The following is a 19,437-nucleotide window of genomic DNA, read 5'->3' on the forward strand; positions in this document are numbered from 1 at the left end:
TCCTAAAGGGATTACTGCTCCTGGATCTCCCGTTTAGCTCTGTCTTATAGAGCACTGGGCTAATGTCCTCCATGTTTTATAAATCTTACTCTTTGGGAGTTTCCAAAATTGTGGGACATTCCCGAAATAACATTCTGTGCTGGTGCAGGGCCTATCCCCACTATACAGAGTACTGTACCACCCAAAACTTCTGTTACACTTTTACTTTACTGCATCTCCCCACCCTGCATACTCACCCACTTTACTGCATCTCCCAACCCTTTATATAGTATCAGGCTGGCATTTGGGACTCTAAACTCTTTTGTTTTCTAACATGGTAACCAAAGAATTTCTGCACAAACTGTCAGAAACCGTCTCAGAGAAGCTCATCTGCATGCTCGCCATCCTCATCGGGATCTTGACCTGACTGCAGTTCGTCGTCGTAACCGACTTGAATGGGCAAATGCTCACATTCAATGGCATCTGGCACTTTGGAGAGGTGTTCTCTTCATGGATGAATCCCAGTTTTCACTGTACAAAGAACAGATGGCAGACTGCTTGTATGGCGTTGGGTGGGTGAGCGGTTTGCGGATGTCAATGTTGTGGTTCGAGTGGTCCATGGTGGCGGTGGGGTTATAGTATGGGCAGGCATATGTTATGGACAACGAACACAGGTGCATTTTATTGATAGCATTTTGAATGCACAGAGATACCGTGACGAGATCCTGAGGCCCATTATTGTGCCATTCATCCACGACCATTCCCTCATGTTGCAGCATGATAATGCATGGCCCCATGTTGCAAGGATCTGTACACAATTCCTGGAAGCTAAAAACATCCCAGTTCTTGCATGGCCAGCATACTCACCGGCCATGTCGCACATTGAGCATGTTTGGGATGCTCTGGATCAGCATACACGACAGCGTGTTCCAGGTCCTGCCAATATCCAGCAACTTCACACTGCCATTGAAGAGGAGTGGACCAACATTCCACAGGCCACAAACAACAACCTGCTCAACTCTATGCGAAGGAGATGTGTTGCACTGCGTGAGGCAAATGGTGGTCACACGATGACTGGTTTTCGGACCCCCCTGGACCCCCTCCCAATACAGTAAAACTGCATATTTTAGAGTGGCCTTTATTGTGGCCAGCCTAAGGCACACCTGTGCAATAATCATGCTGTCTAATCAGCATCTTGATATGCCACACCTGTGAGGTGGATATCTCGGCAAAGGAGAAGTGCTCACTAATATAGATTTAGACAGATTTGTGAACAATATTTGAGAGAAATAGGCCTTTTGTGTACATAGAAAAAGTCTTAGATCTTTGAGTTCAGCTCATGAAAAATGAGGACAAAAACAAAAGTGTTGCGAAATGTATTCAGTGTAGAAGTTCAGTGTCATCTCCCACAGCAAACCCACAGAACACATATTTATCTGTTATTGGATACTTTCTATACAGAGTAGGCAATCAGGACTCCATCTAGACCTTTACTTGAGGAGAAGCCCTCTAGCATGAATAGACAGTCTCCATATTCAGCATTTAGCCTTTCTCCCTGTACTTCAGGGGCTTTTTCACAACAACCTGCTTTTGGGTCAGTGACCCCAGTCTCTTTATTCATACCTGCATGCTTTGGTACTTTCACCAATACCTCTTTGTTTTCCAACACAGACTCTTTTCCCCTTTCTGGGTTGCAGACAGGATTTCCGCTATCTTCTGATCATTTCTTGGCCCTTCCATCTTGAGAGGGTTGTATGCTGCTGTATCAAGCGCTCTCTTGACTGTAAACTAGCCAGCTGCACCTCAGTCTGGTATAGCAGAAATCCTTTACGTCAAACTGTTACACAGAATGGTCTCTCTTTATATTCTCTAACAGTCTTCCAGTTGTCCATGCATTGCATTACCTGGAGGCAACCCATCATTGGACTTTGGGACATTTTTCATTGCTATTAAAGTGGAATTCCAGCAAAGCCTTAAAGATATCCCATCCCCTCCTCCTAACATCTATAGTTGCTAACCTGTGTAAGAGAGATGTATAAACTTACCTATTTTCAAGCCGATCCAGTCCGGTCACATGATCCGGCTCCCTTGTGTCAGCCAGCATGGTTGCAGATGAGAGGAGGAAGTGACAGATGGGACATTGAAGCCTATGGGTGATTTCACCACTCCTTACTTTACTAGCCATTGTCTTAGAGATGTCTCCTTTGGCCTGTCTGACACAGGGGAGATCTTGTTACTGGATCGGAGCAGCCTAAAAATAGTTAAGTATATGCATCTTTCTTACACAGGTTAGTTAGCGTGGGTGTTAGGAGGAGAGAGAGTTTTTTGTTTTTTCTAATAATTTTTATTGAAATTTTTGCATTTATACAACAAAACAAAAAAAGAGGAAAAAAGAAAGCAACAAAAAAGAAAGAAAAAAGAGGTGTACAGAACACCAACCAGATACAGTATATCCACATGCTATTAGGCTATACATACATGTAGACGTCCAACCCTACAATAGCTATGTTTTACTCATACAGGCCAATATACAGAACTGAGAGAAGATATGCATACAGTTTAGAGAGGGAACAGTTTTTAGGTTGGGTAGGTGTAAGCTAGAATTCCACTTTAACAAATATTGTACCATATGGCTCTGTACAGCACTTCTAAGTATTGGTACTCCACAGTACCAACCCATCAATCAGAGTACATAGCAACTGAGTTTTCAACAGTTTACACATTTCTTTCATCATGTTTGTCATAAAGGGGTTCATCGAAAGATTGATTGAGCATTGGTGTTTCTTTAAAAGATCTTCTCAAAACTGGAGGTTGCCTCACCCATAACCAACTTAAAAGCCTTGAGGACCATGAGCTGCTCCACAACCTTACAAGGGACATTATTACTCTGGTTCACCATTTGATTTTTGACAACATGTTGCAATAACCCATTTTCAACATTATGAGCTTGTGTCTCTTCATCTAACTATCTAACTTGACAGCCTGTCTGTGTAGATGGCACAGGCCTGAATACCCATTCCCAATGTGTCAGACTTGAAAGATGCAAACGGACAATTCCCAACGCACACGTTCCTGTAGAAATGGCTGTGCATGTAAGTGGGTGCTGAGGCGACCAACGGCTGGAACCGTAAATAGTCAGGGAAAATAATGTCACCAACACACCATGGATCTCTAGAACGAGTCCAAAGCTTTATTCAGCGATCACATCGTTACAGCAGATAGTAATGTTTTGGAGCCACGCAGGACCTCTTCATTAGGCATGTGATTGCTGTCTGCTATAATGATGTGATCGCTAATAAAAGCTTTGGACCCGTTCTGGAGATCCATGGTGTGCTGGTGACATTCTTTTGTTCAGACTTTAAAGCTGATCTCCACGTTTCCTGTCACTTAAAATAGTTTGTTTGGACCAAGCTGGTCCAAATGAACTATTTAAAGTGACAGGAAACCTGGAGATTAGCTTTAAGCTGTTCTTGGAAGACATAAGGGCAAATACTGACTAGAGAATACTCTCTTCTTGTGAGAAACACTCACCTGACACCAACCAGTTTCACACCAATTTCAGGAACTTTTCCCTACTGAAACAGGCACTACAAGAGATTATTTATTAAAAGTAATTGAGGAATGGATAGATATTACATTTGTGAATTTTACATATTAGTTTAAAAAGTAGACTTTTTTGATTTTTTAACAGTGATTAAGGCGAGCTATTAATATTTCTTTTTAACAAACTTTTGTAGATTTCAGAATGACTCTTGAGATAAAAGGAGTTGCCGCCACTTCGAGAGGTCATACCCAGCCTTCGTCAAAATCTAATCTTGCCAAGGTACACCGCTCAAGCCATCATTCTGTAATATTAAGACCTGTGGAATTAGATTTGCTGTATTTCTCAGAATGTAATATGCAAAACTGGTATGGTAATAATTTGATAAAGAGAGATGTGCATTGGGTTTCAGAGAAATGTAATGCAAATGTTATGTGAACACAGGTGTATATCAGGTAAAGTGTTTGGTGTGGAAGCTCATACCAGTCAACCAGTGTCTTCTTCTAACCCCCCCCCCCCCCCAAAAAAAAAAAAAAAATGATGTATGTATAGGGCTATGGGAGGCTATGGGGTCAGCAAGAATCATAGTTAATAGCTTGAGATTATTGTTAATTAGAGAGATCGGGCAATAATTACTTACTAAACTTTGGTCTTTCCCCGGTTTAGGCAAGACTGATATATATGCTGAATTGAGGGTTCGATCTAAAGGAGCCCCTTGTCGGTGGGAATAGATGGTAGTCGCAGTCCTTGGAACAGGGTGCAGTAGCAGCTTGGCATCCGGGCCTTGGGAGCAGCAGCCAGCGGAAATCGGACAGTGAGGTACCAAATCAGCAAGCAAGCAAGTCCAGAAGATAAGCCAAGGTCGATAACAGCCGGTACAGGGTCAGCAGGCAGATCAGGTCCGTTAAGCAAGCCAAGGTCAGGGTAGTAAGCAACAGAGCAGGAGCACGGGCAGAGGCCGGGTCATACACAGGTGAGTAGAAACAACAGATCAGGTCTCAGAAACACGGGAACAAGCTTAAGACCATTCAGCAACTGCTCACAGTACTAGAGCAGTTTAAATAGGCCATTGGGCGCCAAATGCTAATTGGTGAGTGCACGTGTTCGCGCACGCGATTGCGCACAAATATATGCACGATGAACTGGTGATGCAAAAGTGACATTGGTCCTTCGTTTATAAACATTAGCACGTGTGCAATATGCACGAGCATGAGCGTAAGTCTGTACTGGCCTTTTGGTGGTGGAAATCCGGTTTACCTTACATCAAGTCTGTCAATCTCTGCTTTATTGGTACGGTGTATTGGGGGTGAAATTTGGATCAGTTTTCCCCTACTTCTGGCCTTGTGAGCCGCCCACAGAGTCTCGGGAGAGACATCAGGGGTATCGTTGAGGGAGAAATATTCCTGAATAGCTTTTTCACTTTCCCTGACTCTGCAGGGATCACTGAGGTGGGATTAATTTAGTCTCCATCTGAATTCCAGACCTTTTATAGTCAAGAAGAGCGATGAGTGGTCTAAACAGACAAGATTTAGTGGCCAGATGGACATGCGCCGAGGATACGAAAATATCAATCCATGCAAAGGATTGATGTGGGCTGGAGAAATGTGTGTAGTCTCGCAGAGTGGGGTTGATCTCTCTCCAGATGTCGACCAGACCCTGTTGGGCCATCAATTTGGCAATTTGCAAACTCCCTTTAGTTGGGCGTGTGTAGCGTTTACTGAGGGTTTTTTTTTTTGTCTAGACCTTGATCAAAGGCGATATTAGAATCACCTCCGAAGATCACAACTCCCTCGAGTAATGGGTTCAGAGTCTTAAACATTTCTTGAAAGAAGATCAGTTGTTTACGATTTGGGGTGTAGTAAGAGACAAAGGAAAATAGGCTGCCCTCAATATTCCCTTTAACGAGTATAAATCTCCCGAAGGGTCTTTATATTCTGCCAGGAAAGAATTGCAATTGTGGGAAAATAGGATAACCACCCCTTTGGTTTTGTTTTCTGCATTGGCAAGGTAGAATGACAGATATTTGGCATGTAGAAATGAGGAGCAAGTCTGGGGAAGTGGGTTTTCCTGGAGTAGAACCACATCCACCCCCTGAGTATGAAAATAGTTCAGAACTTTTTTCCTCTTAGTAGGTGAGTTCAGGCCCTGGGTGTTTTGAAATGCTAGTTTTAGATGTTGTATAGGATGGTTGGTGTGAGCCATGGAGCTAGAGGGAGAGGAAGATCAGCAAAAAACCTGCACTTACCCACCACCAGACCAGGATCTGACTCATGGGAAGCGAAGATGGTATCATAGTTAAGGAAAACACGGTAGCTTAAAGCTCGAACATCCACCCTGGTCTCTAGGAGAAAAAAGGAGCAGTTTGTATAAAAAGAGAAATCAAGAAGAATAAGAAAAGAGGAAGAGGTAAGAAGGGTCTTGCTTCAACCCTGTAGGAATGGTGAAAATAGTCCTCCAAGACCTTTCAAGGTAACTAGAAGGTCCTCCTCAGGTATTCATGCTCTGGAAAGGCTGTGATAACACGTTTCCAGGACGGGAAGAGGGGCATGAGTACCGCCCCAGCTAAATCGGCCCCCTAGAAGGTAACGTTATGGGGGAAATAGTAATTTCTCAAAAAGGCATAGTCTATCTAGCGTTATATTCAACAAAACTCCTGAATAAGCTAGTGTCGAGCCAGATGACTCCATGAAAGACACAACCGGGTCAGCCCCCCCCCCACAAAAAGAAGGGGGGTTAGGGGAAGAAAGGGGGAGAGCAATGAGTACTGGTTATCAAAATAAGAAGACTTGATAATGTTATCATAGAGTCTCTGAATATATATAAAAAAAGATTTAAAAAAAATAATATGTAAAGCAAACAGGCAACCGGTTGCGGTAAAGTGAGTTAACAAAGGTGGGCATAACTTAAAAGTTTGTTAGAAATCATCCATGTGGGTGGATCAACAGTGCAACAACTGAGGTAGGAAGAGATCCATGAGGAACAAATGTACAGGAATGGTGTGATCTGAATGGACCCCATCAGGGAGGATGATCAACTTTAGATTTCTTGGTCTTGGATTTGTGCCCCAAAGGTGATAATGGGCTGGAGGTTAGTTGACGCTTGGAAGAACCTGATGCCGAGTCTGGAGTTGGAGAGGATGGATCTTGGGAAATCAGCTTCAGTCGCAGTAGAAGCTGTTCACCCTCATTCAAATTTTAGGCCAAAAGAAAAAGCCACCAATATTTTGCCAGAGAGCGTTTAGTAATGGTTTGATCAATCTCCTTTTTTGAATCGTGGCTGGTGTTAAGTCTGTAAAGATTTGGATAGGCTTGCCTTGGAAACTTAGTTGATTAAGAGAGCGTGCTCTCCTCATTACCTCTTCCTTAACACTATTACAGTGCAGTTTTACTATAATGTCCCGAGGTAACCCGTCCTTGTGGGGGGGGGGGGGGGGTCGAAGGGCCCTGTGCGCCTGATCTAGTTCCAATTTATGAGGCAGTATATCCGTAATAATGTCCTTGATGAGGGATTGAACTGCTTCAGAGATATTGGTAAATGATTCAGGAATACATGGAGATCTTGTAACTGATCTGAATTTTGGTTGGTTCTGGATACAGTATGGTCTAGTTTTTGTTTGATAGCTTCAATACAGGATCCAATGTTAATTAAAACTGCCTTGATGTCTCCCGTGATCCTAGAAGCAGTGTTTGAAAGACCCCTGTCTAGCATTTCAGCAAGTTTAGAAAACATTGCCTCCACCTGGTTATAGTTGCCAGGGGAAAGTTCAGCTGAATGTGCTGTGAGACGAGTTTGGTCAGCTCCAGCTTACATAGGAGAGCATGGGGTGTTATCCAGCATGAGGCCCAGAAGGGACTCAATTGACTTGATAAAAGTCAAAATTTCAATCGATTTTTCCAAAGTAGTCAGTTGAAAAATTGTTGGACGAAAAACTCTAGCATTCAAAAGATGCAGGCACTATTTGGGTATGGTCAGATTTCCAGATTTCTCTTCTTCTTTTTATTGTCAGGTTACAATATCATGCAGGGGGAGATCTGCACATTTTAGTGTAGTTGGAATAATTTGTTCTATTTTGAACAAAATGAATCAATATGTGCTAATATTGGTTAGCATTAGGCTATATTCATACGGGCCTTTTACCCCAGTACGAATGGCAATGTCAGGAATCTGCTGATTCCTGCTGCTTGCTGTTTTTGACATCTGTCAGCAGTTAGCAGTTAGCTGTAGCCACCAAGCTCACACACATAATGTTTGCTGGTGGCTGCATCTATCTGTGGCTGTGTGGAAATTAGGTTATTGTTTTTTTCTAGGTTAAGTGTTAGGGGTTAAGTGTGGGGCATCTTATATTGTAGGCTCCATTGTCCGCTCCCACCCTGCCAGTCCCATACCTACCAGATGAGGCTGTTCAGGTGATTGTCAAAAATGTTTAAAGCCAGGCCTATGCATGCATTGTATACTCTCCATTTAAGCCTATAGAGAATTCATATTCTGCCGAAGCCATATATACAGTGCATCCTGAAAGTATTCACAGCGCTTAACCTTTTTCCACATTTTGTTATGTTACAGCCTCATTCCAAAATGGATTAAATTCATTTTTTTCCTGAAAATTCTACAAACAATACCCCATAACGACAATGTGAAAGAAATTTGTTTGAAATCTTTGCAAATTTATTAAAAATAAAAAAACGAAAAAATCACATGTACATAAGTATTCACAGCCTTTGCCATGACACTCAAAATTGAGCTCAGGTGCATATGATCATCTTTAAGATGTTTCTACAACTTGATTGGAGTCTACCTGTGGTAAATTCAGTTAATTGGCCATGATTTGGAAAGCCATGCACCTTAGTATATAAGGTCCCACAGTTAACAGTGCATGTCAGAGCACAAACCAAGCCACGAAGTCCAAGGGATTGTCTGTAGACCTCTGAGACAGGATTGTATCGAGGCACAGATCTAGGGAAGGGTACAGAAAAATTTCTGCAGTATTGAAGGTCCCAGTGAGCACAGTGGCCTCCATCATCTGTAAAAGGAAGAAGTTTGGAACCACCAGGACACTTCCTAGAGCAGGCCGCCCAGCGATCAGAGGACAAGGGCCTTAGTCAGGGAAATGACCAAGAACCCAATGATCACTCTGACAGAGCAACAGTGTTTCTCTGTGGAGAGGGGAGAACCTTCAGGAAGAACAACCATCTTTGCAGCACTCCACCAATCAGGCCTGTATGGTAGACTGGCCAGATGGAATCCACTACTCAGTAAAAGGCACATGACAGCCCACCTGGTGTTTCCCAAAAGGCACCTGAAGGACTCTCAGACCATGAGATACAAAATTATCTTGTCTGATGAAACAAGGATTGAACTCCTTGGCCTGAATGGCAAGTGTCATGTTTGGAGCAAACCAGACACCACTCATCACCTGGCCAAAACCATCCCTACAGTGGAGAATGGTGGTGGCAGAATCATGCTGTGGGGATGTTTTTCAGCGGCAGGAACTGGGAGACTAGTCAGGATCGAGGGAAATATGAATGCAGCAATGTACAGAGACATACTTGATGAAAACCTGCTCTAGAACGCTGTGGACCTCAGACTGGGACAAAGGTTCATCTTCCAACAGGACAAGGACGCTAAGCACACAGCCAAGATAACAAAGGAGTGGCTACAGGACAACTCTGTGAATGTCCTTGAGTGGCCCACCCAGAGCCCAGACTTGAACCCGATTGAACATTTCGGGAGAGATCTGAAAATGGCTGTGCACTGATGCTCCCCATTCAACCTAATGGAGCTTGAGAGGTTCTGCAAAGTACTGTACATAGACTTAAAAAAGATTACACCAGAGAAATAGATTGTGTCACACAGAGACAGTGGGGGAGATTTACTAAAACTGAAGCACTCAGAATGTGGTGCAGCTGTGCTTGGTAGCCAATCCACATCTAACTTCAGTTTGTTCAGTTAAGCTTTGACAATGACACCTGGCAGCTGATTCATTTCTATGTAGAGCTGCACCGGATTTTGCACTCTCCAGTTTTAGTAAATCAACCCCCCCCCCTCCCCCATGTGCCAAAACTTTCCTATTCCAAGAGGCAGTAAAAGCTTTGCTATACTAAAAGACTTCTCTACCTGAACTGACTTCTCCATATACAATAGTTTAAAGCCCACTTTCAGTCTTCCTCTACCTGCCCCCAAGTTCTTACACCCCTCTCGGAGAAGCCGCTCTCACTGGCAAGGTATCTTTCTGCCGGTCCGGTGATGTCATAGGCCTTTCAACATCTTCTCTGATGGTGGGCAGTCTTTATTGCAGCACAGAAGACCTCTCACGTAACCACACATGATTGACATTGTGTGCTGCAGAATTATGTGCCTAGGCTGGTGTGATGATGAACCCCCAGGCGGTGTTCCCTTGACTGAGCTCACAGGAATGGATTTGAGTCATTACACATACATGACTTAAAAAAGGAGATACTATGATTAGCAGGGCCGTCTTTATTCTTGATTGGACCCTGGGCAAAAATTTTCTTGGGCCCTCTTGAATCCACTTATCAACTATTTGGGGGCTCAAGGGGCAGCTGCTTTAGGCCCCACAACAATGACTAGACCCGGGGCAGCTGCCCCTTTTGCCCTGTGTTAAAGACAGCCCTGATGATTAGTATGATTCCAGTTTATATTCTGTATGAAAATAGTGTCCTTAAAAAACACTTTTTTGCCTTTTTTTCAAATAAAAAAATCCAGAAGTGTGTACCCTGCAGTGTAAGTCCTATGTTGTCTGTTAGGGCAGGTATATATGGCCTCTGAGTGCATGTATCAACTGACAGCAGTTCCTTGCTTTGGTGGTGGTGGGGTGAGAAGAAGTCAAACCCAGCGAACATGGCCTCCTTTAGGGGTCCCCAAATGCTTCCTTTCAAAACATCAATTTCTAAATGCTTCCCAAATCTTCTCCTCAGTGGGTAATCCTGGTTGACCTTTAAGTAGATGCTGCTCTCATATCACAGGTCTGTTTCATACAGTCCAAGCTGGGCAGCACAGGCAGCACTCTTAACCAAAGAAGAACAAAATTAATTTCTACAAAGTTGTATTTCTTTTTTTTTACAGATTAGGGCTGCTATGGTTTTCCTAGGTGAAATGCTTAGATTCCGTAAAATTTAAAAGTAATTTTGGTGTCTTTGGATCACAAGTCACTTTGTCAGTTTGGCTAAAATTGATTATCTCTTTACAGATGCAGGGCTGGCGACCACAGTCACAGGCTGCTGAAATTCGACCACCTGAGTAAGTACATGGCATCATTGTGCAAATTAAATAAAACCTTCAGGCCCCTTTCACACGGCTTTCCGATCAGGTCCGTCTGTCAGTTTTTTAGGCGGACCTGATCGGATGCTTCACACAGCCCTATGAAGAAGCAGATGTCAGCGGTGACATGTCCGCTGACACCCGTTGCTATCCGATCCAGTCCTGTCCGTGAAATCCAGATGGATGGAAACCCTATTTTCCATCTGTCTGGAGGATTGGATCGGATGAAAACAGACATCAGATCTCCCATAGAGGAGAGCGGGGCTCTGACAGCTCCGTCTCTGCAAAGTAAGCGGAGACAGACCTGTCATCCGCCAGCTCAGCGGGGATCGACGGATCGATCCCCTGCGGAGCAAAACGGAGTCTGCCGGGCACACCGCCCATGTGAAAGGACCCTAAGACTGCTCAGTATTAGCAACACAGAGGGGTTGATTTACTAAAGGCAATTAGGATGTCCACTTTGCAAGGAAGTTGCACTGTGCAAGGGAATTTTCCCCAGAGCTTAGTGAATGTGGGGAGATTTCACTTTGCAAAAATACCCAATCACATGCAAGGAAATTAAAAAACACTAAGTTCTGGGGAAAATTCTCTTGCAAAGTGAACATTTTACTTGCTTTTAGTAAATCAACCTCACAGACTGAAGTTTCCTCTGTGTAAAGCAGATATTAATCATACACAGTGTAGTATGAGTGCAACAGTCATTTAAATATTTTATCAATCAATGAATCAATCCTGGCATTGAATTGACTAGTCGGAGTACAAATGATGAGCTTAGTTATCTAAATTATGTTGTATTAAAAAAAGCAAACAATAAGAATGGGACTGATTTTTGAGCATCTGCTTTTTTGTTTGTAATTGCAGGCATTTGTTTTCTGCGTGTTCGTGCATATTTACCAGCATATATGCGCGTTTGTGCACTTGCACGCACAATATATTTCTAGTGAAAATGAATTTATATTTATGCTCATTTGCACGTACTGGCGCAAAATACTGACTGGGAACGCAGATTTTTCTATATTTTTTATTTTTTTTAATCCAGAATACACGCCTGTGTGTACAGGCACATTGTAAACAGACCGCTGTACTGAGCTTTTTCAGGTTGCAGTGTGCAAGAGGCCTTAAAAGGTAAAAACAAACAGTATATCCAATTCTTCTTTATTTAGGTACTGCATCATTTTATGCAACACTTAATTTATATACAGCAACTATTATCTTAAGCCACAGTGCACTTACACACCAAGCTACATTTTTGTCCTCATATACAGTACCTCACAAAAGTGTGTACACCCCACACATTTTTGTAAATATTTTATTATAACTTTTCATGTGATAACACTGAAGAAATTACACTTTGCTACAATGTAAAGTAGTGAGTGTACAGCTTGTATAAGGGTCCTTTCACACGGTGCGGTCCATTCTCTGCTCAGCGGGGCATCGATCAGCAGGCGGATGACAGCTCTGTGTGCGGAGACGGAGTTGTCAGATTCCCTGCTATCCTCTATGGGGGAATCGGATGACAACGGACCGCCTGTCCGTTCTCATCCGATCCCATTCCAATCCGATCTGATGGACGGATGGAAATAGGGTTTCCATCCGTCCGGATTTCACAGATAGGATAGGAAGCGGATAGCAAGGGGTGTCAGCGGAGATGTCTCCGCTGACATCCGCTGCCCCATAGGAATGCATGGAGCATCCGATCAGGTCCGCCTGAAAAACTGACAGGCGGATCTGATCGGATCGCTTGTGTGAAAGGACCCTAACAGTGTAAATTTGCGGTCTCCTCAAAAAACTCAACACACAGCCATTAATGTCTAAACCGCTGGCAACAAATGTGAGTACACCCCTAAGTGGAAATGTCCAAATTGGGCCCAAAGTGTCAATATTTTGTGTGGCCACCATTATTTTCCAGCACTGCCTTAACCCTCTTGGGCATGGAGTCCATGTCGACATCACGGAGCTGGTGGATGTTAGAGACCTTGCACTCCTCCATCCTCCGTTTAAGGATGCCCCCACGGATGCTCAATAGGGTTTAGGTCTGGAGACATGGTTGGCCAGACCATCACTTTTACCCTCAGCCTCTTTAGCAAGGCAGTGGTAGTCTTGGAGGTGTGTTTGGGGTCATTATCATGTTGGAATACTGCCCTGTGGCCCAGTCTTCGAAGGGGGGGATCATGCTCTGCTTAGTATGTCCCCTCACAGTACATGTTGGCATTCATGGTTCCCTCAATGAACTGTAGCTCCCCAGTGCCAGCAGCACTCATGCAGCCCCAGACCATGAGACTCCCACCACCATGCTTGGCTGTAGGCAAGACACACTTGCCTTTGTACTCCTCACCTGGTTGCCGCCACACACGCTTGACACCATCTGAACCAAATACGTTTATCTTTGTCTCATTGGACCAGAGGACATGGTTTCAGTAATCCATGTCCTTAGTCTGCTTGTCTTCAACAAACTGTTTGTGGGCTTTCTTGTGCATCATCTTTAGAAGAGGCTTTCTTCTGGGATGACAGCCATGCAGACCAATTTGATGCAGTGTGCGGTGTATGGTCTGAGCACTGACAGGCTGACCCCCCACCCCTTCAACCTCTGCAGCAATGCTGGCAGCACTCATATACCTATTTCCCAAAGACAACCTCTGGATATGACACTGAGCACGTTCACTCAGCTTCTTTGTTCGTCCATTGGTGAGTGGAACTTGTCCTGGTAAATGGCTGTATGGTCTTGGCCACTGTGCTGCAGCTCAGTATTCAGGTCTTGGCAATTTTCATATTGCTTAGGCCATCTTTATGTAGAGCAACAATTCTTTTTTTCGGATCCTTAGAGAGCTCTTTGGCATGAGGTGCCATGTTGAACTTCCACTGACCAGTATGAGAGAGTGAGAGCGATAACACCAAATTTAACACACCTGCTCCCCATTCACACCTGAGATCTTGAAACACTAATGAGTCACATGAAACCAGGGAGGCGAAAATGGCTAATTGGGCCCAATTTGGACATTTTCAGTTAGGGGTGTACTCACTTTTGTTGCCAGCGGTTAAGACAATAATGTCTGTGAGTTATTTTTAGGGGACAGCAAATTTACATGGTTATACAAGTTGTACACTCACTACTTTACATTGTAGCAAAGTGTAATTTCTTCAGTGCTGTCACATGAAAAGATATAATAAAATATTTACAAAAATGTGAGGGGTGTACTCACTTTTGTGAGATACTGTAAAGCACTTTATTGGAAATGACTAGGTAGATTAGGTTAGCTGATTGTTCAGATCTATTGAGAAATCATGCAGCATGTAAAGAATAAAGTTAGTCTCTGCCATCTTGAGACTGCTGTTTTGTTGTGGGCTACAGTATCTGGCAGGGATGGAGACTGTGCCAACTGTGTGAGAGCTCAAGCACATTATACCTGTCTGCATTTCAAATGTATACAAAACCTTTTTTACTGTTTTATATTTTAATTATTTACATTCTATTCAGTGACATCTGGTTTTATACTGTATTTTACATATACTGTATATATATATATTTTTTTTTTTTTTTTCTTTAAAAAAAAAAAGATTGTTGCTTCTGATATCTTGTTGTAGTATTACCCCCATCCCCTTTATTGACCTAAAAGCCTTAGAAGCCTGCTACTTTTTGGTTTAGTCCCGCCACTTTTAGAGGGTATGAAATCGCTGAATAAATTACTTAATAAAATCGCTGGATGAGAAACGTAAATTCATTATAAAGCTCCATCCTTGCCTCATTTTAGGTTGCATGTGTATGTTAGATATGCATAGAATTCACAAAGCTTTTACCTGATTGTATGATTCCAAAGAGAGCAATTATATTATAACTGCTGAATTAAGAAAGGGAAGAAATGCATTATGTATTACGGAAAGTGTTACAGATACAGTAATGAGCCAGAAAATTATAATTTAAAATGGCATTTTCAGTTTAACTTGAGTCTATTAATCACTGCCAGTGACTAACAAGGTGCTGTGCTCAGATTTACAGTATCTTCTTTTCTGCTACAATGGTTACCCATTTTACCATCAGACAGTAACCATATATCCACTGTAGACCTGGTCTAGATTTGCCCTGAAATTAGGTTTGTGCTGTAAATTGCTTTTCTACAGCATTTTACAGTTCTGTCCATTCACTGTTGTCCCTGAAGTCACTAGCTATAACTGCTTGTGATAGCACAATACATTCATTTATACCTGCCAAGGAAACATGGAGAGACCAGTAACCAGAACCACCTTCATTTCCTAAGAGTATAACATCTGTGCAGAGAAAATAGATTTAGGATGTGTTGGGACATAGCTACAAGGTAAGCATGATTACTGGCTTGAAATAAGATAGAGGAAAGGTCAAATACACCCTTTAAAGAGAAGCTTCTCAAAACTAAAGCTGTGGTAGCTCAAGTATATATAAATAAATAGGTCTCCAGAAAAAGATTTCACCATTACTATGCCCTTGTGTAATGTAGGATCGCTCATATCTATCTTATAGACCAGTGATGGCGAACCTTTTTGTGCCCAAACTGCGACACAAAACCAACTTTTTTTTTCAAAGTGCCAACATTCCAATTAATAACAGCCACAGATAATGGCCGCAAGGTCCTCTCACCAATCCCAGCGACACCGCAAAACACTTCCTCCGAACAGATGTCCACTCGCTCTCGGTTGCCCGTGGCAAGGCCTGCAACTGCCGTTGCAGAGGGCGGTATCCTCACAGCCTCTCTGTCCCCTGACTCACAGTGTGCTGCTCCAGTCTTTCTCACAATCTCGATCTCTCCCTCTCTCCCCATAGTCTTCCGGGACTAAATGTCCCATGGTGCACTTGTCAACCTCCTCATTGGTGCTTGGCTGAAGCCAAATGAGGAGGCAGGAGGAATCAGAGCGGGCGGTGATGTCTGCAAGCGCCGCTCTGTCCCTGTTCAGCGCTGCTTGACAGAAGGGGGGCGAGTGGGGAAATACACTGGCAGTCCACGCTCGCTTCCCCCCTTGTCACAGCGCCGCTGCCATGCGGGGGGAGGGAGGATTAGAGAGCCTAGGCATCAGCGGCGGCAGCTTCTCAGTATAGAAAATGCAATAAATACTAAAAGTGGAAAATATTCAGCACTAATTACATTCAGCAGCGCTCAATATGTGCATGCATATTGTTAATCATAAAGTCCTCATGCAATGGATGAGTTTATATCAATACAGTCTTTGCTGGAAAAAAACAGGTTTTCACTGTAACATCGGTACTCCCAGTGCTTAACACCTAGATCCGGTGTTCGCCTTCACCACACTATAAGTGCTCCCCTTAGGAATGGGCACTCACCAGAAATTCAATGATCATTCGCCTGTAAGCATAGGTTGCTTGCACCCTTGACGGCCACGGACACAACTGCTACCCTTGGATGACCACTGCTACCTGGTATTCCTCAGGAACCGTACCGTACCAAATAAAGATAGGATAGGAGGCACAATAGTGTAATACTGTCTTGCAGTTTTTATTTCATCAATCAAACATACAAACACCAAAGTGACCCCCCCTAATCCAATATGCTTACATCAAAATGTAAAAAACAAAGCAGTAAGAAATGGCAACCATGGCGTTCTGGCCAGCTCACCGCTGCTGATGGGTCCTCCCACAGCTTGTCTGCGGCGAGTTCCGGATTCCAGCCATGACGACTTTGGTTACCAAGGAGACAGCGTGCCTGCGTGACGCGTTTCGTCGCATAGGACTTCAACCGAGGATTTTACAGCGGCTGCTATCAGTGAATTTTATGATATTTTAAGTGATTATTTCTTTTATGAAATATCTCTGACATCACAAGCGCTGGGCGAGTGTTTGAAGTTTTCTTTCAACCACTTTTTCTAGCTTCTCAGTATAGCTGGCGTGCCCACAGAGAGGGCCCTGAGTGCCAGCTGCGGCACGCGTGCCATAGGTTCGCCATCACTGTTATAGACTGTAGCATGACTTCTATTTTCAAGCTTGGTCTTATAGTCCTGGCCCTACATGTGAAGATAAACAGTCGTTCAATAATTTCAGACAATTATTCTCTCGAATACAATCGTTTGACACAACAAAGAAACACATTGGCATGATTGAACGTGACTGGATTTTACATCAAGGCTGATTGTTTCTTTTTGAAGACTATTATGTTTGTCAATCAAAGCACCCAATTCTTTCATTAAATTCTTTCATTGTGTCAAACAATCATGTTGTACATGTATGACCAGCGTTCTGCCCTTTCTGACCCAGTGTTTCTCACATAAAGGGTTGATTTATTAAAGGCAATTATACTGTGCACTTTTGCAGGTGCAGTTGCTCCCGAGCTTAATAAATAAGGTAAAAATTCAGTTTACAAAGAATACCCAATCACATGCAAAGAAAATGAAAAAAACAGCATTTTTGCTTGCACATGATTGGATGATGGAAGTCGGTAGAGCCCCCTCTCATTTACTAAGCTCTGGAGCAACTACACTTGCAAAACTTCACAGCCTGTTTTTCTTTAGTAAATCAACCCCTAAGTGTCATTTACATAAATTTCTCTCCCGTTCATTGAGGTACACAGGGTTCAGAGACAATTGGGTTAGAGCCGGTTCACACTACTCCGACTTGTCAGGTGACTTGGTCGCCTGACAAGTAGCGCTCCATGCTGTGCAATGGAACCGTTCTAATCAGAGCGACTCAAGAAAAAGGTTCCTGCACTACTTCTCTATTATGAGAAGTTGCTTGCAAGCCTAGATGAAGTCGTGCTGCACAGGCGACTTCAAAGTCGCCCAAAGTCAGGGCGACTTTGAGTCATGGTAGTGTGAACCGGCTCTAATACTACTACAGGAGGGGGCACTCTCAAACAAACAAAAAAAAAAAAAAAAAACAAACAGTGACCAGCTTGGTGTATCCCCTCGTTTTCCCAACATGCCTCAATTTTTGCTGGTGTTCTAGGAGGGCAGACTTTTTTGTCTACTGACAAAAGTGTAACCTTTTTTTACTAGCTTTTTTTTTTCTCTTTTTTTTCTCATGAAACTTTTTTTTCAGCCAAAGTTTTTCTATGCATTGCTTGAGCTGGTCTCTTTTGCACCTATTCTTATAGACATATCCTCAGTAACAGCTTTTAAGGCCATACCATTGGTGTGCGCAGCCTAATGCATTAGGGTGTGCACACCAAAGCTTAAACACACACTGCCGATCACTCCCGATGTTCATTCAGAAAGGGAGGGGGCCGGAAAATTATATATTTACTGGCCCCTTTCCCCACTCGTCCTAAAACATCCCTACAGCAACAGCCCGCTGGAGAGGAGAGGAGGGAAGCCGGAAGAGCTGTGGGGGTAAGGGGAGCCAGGGCAGTAGGGGGAATCTGTGCTGCGCAGGGTGATTATGGTGTGCCTGGGCACACCTGGCACACCCTGTGCGCACACCTATGGGCCATACCTAGACCCAATGAACTGGCCGATTGTGGGGCCTGCCTGGAATGTGACTTTCAGGCATTGGGCTGTGCCTGGACTCTTTTTCAGACATTTGTGTACTGTGTTAGTTAGCCACAAACCTTTTTCTAGATCAAAAGCCATGACCTAGTCTCTAAAGAATCAGTTATGAGAAGGCCTTGTGAGTCAAGCAGTTGCACCTATTCACAAGAGATGGTTTTTCCACCATGGTTGGTCTTTGCTGCTGCCTACAGTGACCTGCTCTCCACCAGCATTTGAATCTCTCTTGATCTCAGCAGCTGGTTCATGAGTACCTAAGGTTTTTACTTGTATTCTCAGCTAAGTTACCTCAGTCAAGTAGTACATCGCAAGTTCAAGGGGAGCAGTCTCTCAGTATTGGGTCTCTACAGCTCACGATCCACAGTTCCAAGATGGCCCATTCTCATGATCCAGACACTGACAGCCTGGATTCTTGTCCCTTGCTTGAGTCCCTACATTTCTCTGAGTCTTCCTTACCTGGGGAGGAGTTTTCCACATTTATGCAGGAGTTTATGGGACAAATTACAACTTTGTTTGCTGACACTGAATGCAGAGTATGTAAGCGTACTCCGATGCCTTCCCCCGGAGAATCGTTGTCTGATCTGTCAGCAGCTGTAGTAGCCTCTGAACCTTCTGCCGTAGAGGCTCTGTCTAATGAAGATTTCCACAAATCCTTCCTGAAAGAGTCAAAGACAGCTGCCATAGCTACTAGGCAAACCATCTCATCTATTTCCTAAGAAACCATCTCAGTTCTTATTAATGAGGTACAAACCAAACCTTAAAAATGGTAGAGCAGCCTGTGGCTTTTACTAGTGCTATTGCTAGTCTAGGATCCCTCGGGGGCCCTAAAGCTAAGGCAATAGACTGGTTCAGCAGCATTTTTGTATCCATCTCTGGGCAAGTGTGGCAGGTTCTTTTCATACGATCATTGCCACAGGTTACAGTGAGGGGAAAAAGTATTTGATCCCCTGCTGGTTTTGTACGTTTGCCCACTGACAAAGAAATGATCAGTCTATAATTTTATTGGTAGGTTTATTTTAACAGTGAGAGACAGAATAACAACAAAAAAATGAATTTCAAAAGAGTTTTAAATTGATTTACATTTTAATTCGTGAAATTGACTTTGCAAAACATGACTTAGAACTGGGCGGCAAAATCCTTGTTGGCAAACACAGAAGTCAGACGTTTCTTGTAGTTGG

General features: G+C 43.4%; 1 protein-coding gene across 1 annotated transcript in view; it reads left to right on the forward strand.

Moving 5' to 3' along the window:
• Positions 1-3,719: 3,719 nt before the first annotated feature.
• The window catches only part of CAPS2 (calcyphosine 2), a 157,936-nt gene continuing 142,218 nt past the window's right edge, over positions 3,720-19,437 (forward strand). The window contains exons 1-2 of the mRNA XM_082255905.1: positions 3,720-3,802; positions 10,734-10,777. Of these exons, the coding sequence (XP_082112031.1) occupies positions 3,725-3,802; positions 10,734-10,777 (122 nt within the window). The 5' untranslated portion in view covers positions 3,720-3,724. The remainder of the gene's footprint in view (positions 3,803-10,733; positions 10,778-19,437) is intronic.

This window comes from Pelophylax lessonae, assembly GCF_965119305.1.
Source record: "Pelophylax lessonae genome assembly, chromosome: 4".
Classification (NCBI taxonomy): Eukaryota; Metazoa; Chordata; class Amphibia; order Anura; family Ranidae; genus Pelophylax; species Pelophylax lessonae.